This window comes from Salvelinus fontinalis, chromosome 17 (assembly GCF_029448725.1).
Source record: "Salvelinus fontinalis isolate EN_2023a chromosome 17, ASM2944872v1, whole genome shotgun sequence".
In the NCBI taxonomy this organism is placed as follows: Eukaryota; Metazoa; Chordata; class Actinopteri; order Salmoniformes; family Salmonidae; genus Salvelinus; species Salvelinus fontinalis.
In genome coordinates, this window is record NC_074681.1 from 780,932 (window position 1) to 789,275 (window position 8,344).

General features: G+C 41.8%; 1 protein-coding gene across 1 annotated transcript; it reads right to left on the bottom strand.

Moving 5' to 3' along the window:
• Positions 1-1,817: 1,817 nt before the first annotated feature.
• On the bottom strand, positions 1,818-4,767 carry LOC129814550 (bone morphogenetic protein 2-like). The gene is made up of 5 exons (XM_055867725.1): positions 3,786-4,767; positions 3,413-3,549; positions 3,166-3,288; positions 2,873-3,068; positions 1,818-2,240 (listed from the first exon to the last, which is right to left on the bottom strand). Exons 1-5 carry the CDS (start codon positions 4,156-4,158, stop codon positions 1,819-1,821), a joined length of 1,251 nt encoding a protein of 416 aa, XP_055723700.1. The 5' UTR covers positions 4,159-4,767; the 3' UTR covers position 1,818.
• Positions 4,768-8,344: the final 3,577 nt, after the last annotated feature.

The following is an 8,344-nucleotide window of genomic DNA, read 5'->3' on the forward strand; positions in this document are numbered from 1 at the left end:
ACCTACCCTTAGCAATCAGTTGCTAATCAACAGATAGTTTGTTGATAGTGTGACCATTTGTAGAGCATCTACAGACGGACTATCTAGACACCTGCTTATCGAACGACAAAAAACAGCCCCAGACAATTATTCCTTCTCCACCAAACTTTACAGTTGGCACTATGCATTGGGGCAGGTAGCATTCTACTGGCATTCGCCAAACCCAGATTCGGACGTCGGACTGCCAGATGGTGAAGCGTGATTCATCACTCCAGAGAATGCATTTCCACTGCTCCAGAGTACAAAGGTGGCTAGCTTTACACCACTCCAGCCGACGCTTGGCATTGCTCATGGTGATCTTAGGCTTGAGTGCGGCTGCTCGTCCATGGAAACACATTACATGACGCTCCCGACAAACAGTTATTGTGCTGACCTTGCTTCCAGAGGCAGTTTATAACTCGGTAGTGAGTGTTGCAACCGAGGACAGACGATTTTTACACGCTTCAGCACTTGGCGGTCATGTTCTGTGAGCTTGTGTGGCCTACCACTTCACGGCTGAGCTGTTTTTGCTCCTAGATGTTTCCACTTCACAATAACAGCACTTACAGTTGACCGGGGCAGCTCTAGCAGGGCAGAAATTTGACAAACTGACTTGTTGGAAAGGTGGCATCCTATGACGGTGCCACGTTGAAAGTCACTGAGCTCTTCAGTAAGGCCATTCTACTGCCAGTGTTTGTCTATGGAGATTGCATGGCGGTGTGCTCGATTTTATACACCTGTCAGCAACGGGTGTGGCTGAAATAGCCGAATTCACTATTTTGAAGGGGTGTCCACATACATTTGTATATATAGTATATATCATAGATTATATAATTATAGCATATAGCATTATATATTCCTGTATATTGCTGGACATCCTTAATTACTAATCACTGAATCAGTCTGACAGTGACTTTGGTATAAAGAAATTCACACACAGAACAGAGCAAACCTGCCCCAGTTTAGGTCACTGTTTTTCTCCTTTCAAGGCTTCATCTAACCTGTTGTAATGAAGACAGCTGTGACGTATGTTGCTTTCTGTTCTCCAGCAAGGTGCCATCATCTGTACGACTACACCGGCATGTAGGATAGATAGGACAGCAGCGGTCTGCTGTATTCATCAGGCAAGCCATGGATGTAGCTAGGAAGGTTTTCTAAATATAGAAGGCCCCCTTCTTGATATTAGTGGAATGTACCTACAGTACGTCATAGTTGATGTTTCTCAGTATACTCATTCCGTCAAACAAACAATTATTATTTTTTTCTCTCACAATTTATTAAAATGTTATAATAGTTAACAATCATCAATCATATAATATACACATTTACATCTGTCACAGGAAATCAAGTCATGCCCTGTCATATATTATAATTTCTACCTATGTACATATGTTACACGTAGGACTCTGCCTGCATACTGCTTCATCTTCATCGCTGAGTGTAAGAGGCAGTTTTATACCAACACCTAGACTGAAATCTGATTTGAATATTTGTCCTCCTTTGCTTTTACACAATACAGCTTGGTCAGCGTTGTACATCACCAGTCCTGTGGCAGTCATCCATCCACACAGAGCACAGTCACATTCAGTTAAGTGCAAGATTACAGTACAATCAGATAGAAATATAGCACATCTAACAAACATCATTCTCCGTCATGTAGAATGGTGTGAGCTCTATACAAGACATTTCTATCTGTGAGGTTTGCAACGTTGTGCCCTCCTGAATGAGACCCACTGCTGCTCTGCGTCAGCCATCTTGGTTTGACACAGTCACCCCCCCCCCCCCCCCCCCCCGTCCAGCTCAATGGCAGCCGCAGCTTCCTGCCACCATGTCATCATACTGCTTCAGCACCACATTCTCATCATCATCAAAATACAGCAGGTTGATGGAGAAGAGCTTGTCTGGCACGCAGCACGGCGTCTCAATGCCTTTAGTCAGCTTCAGAGCGTTGATGATAGACTGGACGGTGGCGTGGTTAGTGGGTCTCATGTTCTGGCCCAGGGGGAAGGGGCAGGAGCCCTTGCAGTGGTAGGCATTGTACCCCCGAGGCGACACGATCCACCCGGACCAGCCGATCTCCTCGAAGTCCACGTAGAGTGGCATGCGCTGGCACGTCATCTTCTCTTCGTCCTCGTCATAGTCCAGGGAGCGGGTGCTGCGGTGGAAGTCTGGGGCGTTGGGGAGGTTGGGCAGGCCGGGGACAGCTGGGCTCTCATTGGGATCTGGATAGGGAAAATGTAGAGTCGGTTTGGGAAATGTGGTTCCATTTGAACTGAATACACGCTCAATTAAGATGATTTACTATTGATATTAGGGTCAACAGAAAAAATAGAGTAGTAATACTGATAAAAGTACAAATAACCGATGATGTATTATGACAGAGACCATCATGTTGTGTTAATACACCAGTAATACAGTAATAACACAGTGATAATAACTCGATAGTGTGTTAGTAATACAGTAATAACACATTGATAATAACTCGATAGTGTGTTAGTAATACAGTAATAACACATTGATAATAACTTGATAGTGTGTTAGTAATACAGTAATAACACATTAATAATAACTCGATAGTGTGTTAGTAATACAGTAATAACACATTGATAATAACTCGATAGTGTGTTAGTAATACAGTAATAACACATTGATAATAACTCGATAGTGTGGTAGTAATACAGTAATAACACATTGATAATAACTCGATAGTGTGTTAGTAATACAGTAATAACACATTGATATCAACTCGATAGTGTGGTAGTAATACAGTAATAACACATTGATAATAACTCGATAGTGTGTTAGTAATACAGTAATAACACATTGATAATAACTCGATAGTGTGTTAGGCTACCTTTGACTGTATTATCCAGAGCGGCTGCACGGCGGCCATCGTCAGTGAACAGCACCAGCATGGGCTGCTTGCTTTTATGGTGGTTACGGCCCGAAGAAAAACGCACCACCTTCTTATCCATCTGGCTTCCTCCCAGGGTCTGCACTGTGACCAGAAGACCCAGGTTATTGCCCTCAACAGCCATCCAGGAACGCACCTTTATAGGGAGAGAGTTATTTTGGGGTTAGGGGTGGATGGATGGATGGATGGATGGTGGACGGGTGGGTGGATGGATGGATGAATGGGATACTTACAGCTTGTGTAATGGTGAACACTTCCCAGCCAGTGGAGTGGACAGGGATCAGTCTGGAAGACAGCAACTTCTTCCCCTGAGTAATGTTCATTTTGCTGCTATCCAGAAGCTGGTAGACACTGACCTGTAGGGAATGAATGAACTCATCATTAGCTTTGCATAACTTACTTTTGAGGAGTTAAAGGACAGTTGAGTCTCTGCATGTCTGCCTATATACATATATAAATGGGTCACATTGAGTTGTATACCTGACAGAAGTGATAACTGTTGAATGTCGCAGAAGCCTGAGGCCGCAGCTTGAAGAGATGGAGTTCCGCGGTTAGAACCTTCTCACTCCTGGACACCATGGACAAGTTGAACAGGAACTCAATTTGTTCACTGTGCACTGTGTGCGGGAAGGATAATACTTATTGTCAAAATGAGTACGCAAAAGTGCCCTGATAGACTTCAAATGTGAGCCTAATACTACGTGCGTAATATCATGCGTAAAATACTAATTATTTGTAAACATTGCATACTGTGAGTAATAGGACTGGCGGGTGCAATAGCGATACAGGTATAGGGCTAACCTAATATAACTGATCTATCGACAGGGTCGAGGTTAAAATATCAAAATATTACGTTTGTCGAAGAAGCTGCGCACTGTATTCCCCTCCAGAATGTAGGGGTCCTTGGTAACGCCGTCCACATCTGCGACAGTGTTGTACAGGTCAACCATGTACTGAGGCGGCTGCTTGTCGCCCCGGAGGAGAGGAGCGTCCTCCATCCCAAACACCTCCAGCAGCCTCTTGATAGCTGCAGAACGTACTTCTTCAGACTCGTTCTCCGTGGAAAAGTGGCTTTCCAAATAATTTAATGATGGTCTTGCAGCAGCCACGCTCACTAACGTGACAATGGCAGTGATTATCGCGACAGGTAACATCTCAGAGATAAAGTAATGGCGCATGGTTCTTGTTGTGGGTTCTTGGAGCATCTGTGTCTTGTTCTCTAGCATGCAGTCGAAGTCCGAAGTTGGAGTGACTGGGGAGAGCTTTGGAAGCTCCAGGTTTTATATCAAATGCTCCAGCATTGGCTACAGTGTCCCTAAACCCACGGACAACAGCCATAAAAGATGCTATGTAGTCGCAAATGTAAATCAACAATTAGCGAATGTAAAGCAAGGCTAATGCTGGTGTTAACAAGGTGTGACCCGATTGTAGATTCAATTAAAACGATTTTCTCAACGTCTGACGAGAAAATTGCAATTAAACAACTTTTCTTTTGACTAATAACTCACTTATAGATTAGATAAATAATATCACTACAAAATATTTTCAAGGTATTTAGGAACAAATTAAAGCTTTCAATCGGATAGAAAACATCGAGAAAATTGTCAAACCTCTCTTAGGACAGCACAGCCAAGAATGTTTGCTCACCGTAGGAGGTTAACCGCCTTATAATGGATCCATTAATTTCGACAAATGGGTATAATTTGGTAACGACACCTACTTCTATGAACAGAAAGAGAAGTCCTCCTAGTTGAGGATGTTTCCTTTTGAATCATCTCTTGGCTTCATCACACCTGGTCAAATACAGCCCCAACTGTTACGGTCCCTATACTCCAATTACAATCATTGAATCCATCTCGAAATACACACATTTGTCATTCATTGGTATGGATAAAAGGAGGTTTAGGTGTATTCTCGTGGATTTAAGGGATACATTACAATGGACTGTTTTCAGTCTAACATGCTGGAGCATTCTCGTAAAATATCTTGAATACACTTTTTTCAATCGAATGAGTTGTGTTGCAATAATGTATTCTCACATGTTCAGCCGTTGTCAACTTTTCAAACCGTCTCCCTTCTCTTTTTTATGCATAGGCTCTATTTACGCAACACACCTTCATACAAACAACACAATTAATATATAGTATTATCAATGTATTACTTACGTAACGTATTTATAATTTATCACGAAAGAGAGTGAGGATATAAGAAGCTACAATGTGAATATTTACGCACCAACGACTTTATGCCTCTTAGGTGTCTTTCATTTGATTACGCGTGGCTTTTTTAGTAAATTGTGAGAAATTCACAGTCCTTTTAAGATGAAGAATTTGTAACCACTTGGGTGGTAGTAAACAATAAAAAAAACCTTTCAAGACACTCGTGCCGTGCCTTCTCTAAAGAGAAGCCCTTCAAAAAAATATGTTCTATCGCTTATTTACTACATATGACACGTAATCCCTAAAGCCATAACATTTCTTGAGGAAAAAAAGAGAGCCCACGTTACAAACTGAACCCGTTGTTTTTCACCACTATTTACACACGTGTGCCCCTTCAAACAGATCTTGTCCGACTGTTTCCCTCAGATCACTATTTAAATGGATCGATTACAATTTTGTTATATTATGTTTAAGCCCTAACTATTGTCATTTAAATGTCTAAATTATACTAGGATTATCTTACAAATATATATATATATACATGATAATGAGCAATGTGAATTGTAAGTTAGTACAGCATATATATATATACTATATATATATACTACTATATATATATAATATATAGTATATACGTATATACTATATATATATAGTATATATATATACGTATATACGTATATACTATATATATACTATATATACTATATATACTATATATATATAGTATATATATAGTATATACGTATATATATACAGTATATATATATACTGTACTAACTTACAATTCACATTGCTCCTTATCATGCCTATGGAAACCATATTGTGCAGCATGACAAAATGCTAATATATATATATATATATTTGTCTAGGATTTTGGCATGCTGCACAATATGGTTTCCATAGGCATGATAATGAGCAATGTGAATTGTAAGTTAGTACAGTCAAGCATTTGTTGAAGAGATAAGGAGTTTGTGTCATTGATTCTTCATTGATTTACCTGATTTTAAAATAAAAATAAATACATATATATTTCACCTTTATTTAACCAGGTAGGCAAGTTGAGAACAAGTTCTCATTTACAACTGCGACTTGGCCAAGATAAAGCAAAGCAGTTCGACACACTGATGCCTGATAGCCAGTTGATTCATGGTTTTGGAATTCATTTTATCTTCAAAATATATAGTTTTTTACATATAACACAATAATAGCTTCAGCAAAGTGCTGCATTCAGAGACATCTGGAAGCTGTGGTAGTATAGTAATAACTATTGACTCAACATAGGCCTAAACTGAAGCCTAGAACCAGGTAGAGCTGAAGGTCCAAAAACAAGTTGAAGATCTTACCCATAAAGACAGGACTGGTATGTATAAGCCTAGATGGTAAAATTCAATTTAGCTTATTAAAGTGGCACTGCAGCCATATAAATCCATTTCTACGGGGGTTGTTTCTGGACCGGATGTGGCAGATTTCTGCAAGACAGTCTTAGGGGATGGTGGTGAGATGTATTCTCTAGTAGAGGCCTGGGGATGGTGGTGAGATGTATTCTACAGTAGAGGACTGGGGATGGTGGTGAGATGTATTCTATAGTAGAGGCCTGGGGATGGTGGTGAGATGTATTCTACAGTAGAGGACATCATATAGAGGACTGGGGATGGTGGTGAGATGTATTCTCTAGTAGAGTACTGGGGATGGTGGTGAGATGTATTCTATAGTAGAGGACTGGGGATTGTGATGAGATGTATTCTATAGTAGAGGATTGGGGATGGTGGTGAGATGTATTCTACAGTAGAGGACTGGGGATGGTGGTGAGATGTATTCTACAGTAGAGGACTGGGGATGGTGGTGAGATGTATTCTACAGTAGAGGACTGGGGATGGTGGTGAGATGTATTCTATGGTAGAGGCCTGGGGATGGTGGTGAGGTGTATTCTACAGTAGAGGACATCATATAGAGGACTGGGGATGGTGGTGAGATGTATTCTCTAGTAGAGGCCTGGGGATGGTGGTGAGGTGTATTCTACAGTAGAGGACTGGGGATGGTGGTGAGATGTATTCTACAGTAGAGGACTGGGGATGGTGGTGAGATGTATTCTACAGTAGAGGACTGGGGATGGTGGTGAGATGTATTCTACAGTAGAGGACATCATATAGAGGACTGGGGATGGTGGTGAGATGTATTCTACAGTAGAGGACTGGGGATGGTGGTGAGATGTATTCTACAGTAGAGGACTGGGGATGGTGGTGAGATGTATTCTCTAGTAGAGGACTGGGGATGGTGTTGAGATGTATTCTACAGTAGAGGACTGGGGATGGTGGTGAGATGTATTCTATAGTAGAGGCCTGGGGATGGTGGTGAGGTGTATTCTACAGTAGAGGACATCATATAGAGGACTGGGGATGGTGGTGAGATGTATTCTCTAGTAGAGGCCTGGGGATGGTGGTGAGGTGTATTCTACAGTAGAGGACTGGGGATGGTGGTGAGATGTATTCTACAGTAGAGGATTGGGGATGGTGGTGAGATGTATTCTACAGTAGAGGATTGGGGATGGTGGTGAGATGTATTCTACAGTAGAGTACTGGGGATGGTGGTGAGATGTATTCTACAGTAGAGGACTGGGGATGGTGGTGAGATGTATTCTACAGTAGAGGACATCATATAGAGGACTGGGGATGGTGGTGAGATGTATTCTACAGTAGAGGACTGGGGATGGTGGTGAGATGTATTCTACAGTAGAGGACTGGGGATGGTGGTGAGATGTATTCTACAGTAGAGGACTGGGGATGGTGGTGAGATGTATTCTCTAGTAGAGGATTGGGGATGGTGGTGAGATGTATTCTACAGTAGAGGATTGGGGATGGTGGTGAGATGTATTCTCTAGTAGAGGACTGGGGATGGTGTTGAGATGTATTCTACAGTAGAGGACTGGGGATGGTGGTGAGATGTATTCTACAGTAGAGGACATCATATAGAGTACTGGGGATGGTGATGAGATGTATTCTCTAGTAGAGGACTGGGGATGGTGTTGAGATGTATTCTACAGTAGAGGACTGGGGATGGTGGTGAGATGTATTCTACAGTAGAGGACATCATATAGAGTACTGGGGATGGTGGTGAGATGTATTCTCTAGTAGAGGCCTGGGGATGGTGGTGAGATGTATTCTACAGTAGAGGACTGGGGATGGTGGTGAGATGTATTCTATAGTAGAGGCCTGGGGATGGTGGTGAGATATATTCTACAGTAGAGGACTGG

Coding starts and splice junctions, on each gene's coding strand:
- LOC129814550 (XM_055867725.1), bottom strand. CDS start 4,158: ATGCTAGAGAACAAGACACAGATGCTCCAAGAACCCACAACAAGAACC. Junction 3,289..3,412: donor ACAGTTATCACTTCTGTCAG/GTATACAACTCA, acceptor CATTCCCTACAG/GTCAGTGTCTACCAGCTTCT. Junction 3,069..3,165: donor TGTTCACCATTACACAAGCT/GTAAGTATCCCA, acceptor CTCCCTATAAAG/GTGCGTTCCTGGATGGCTGT.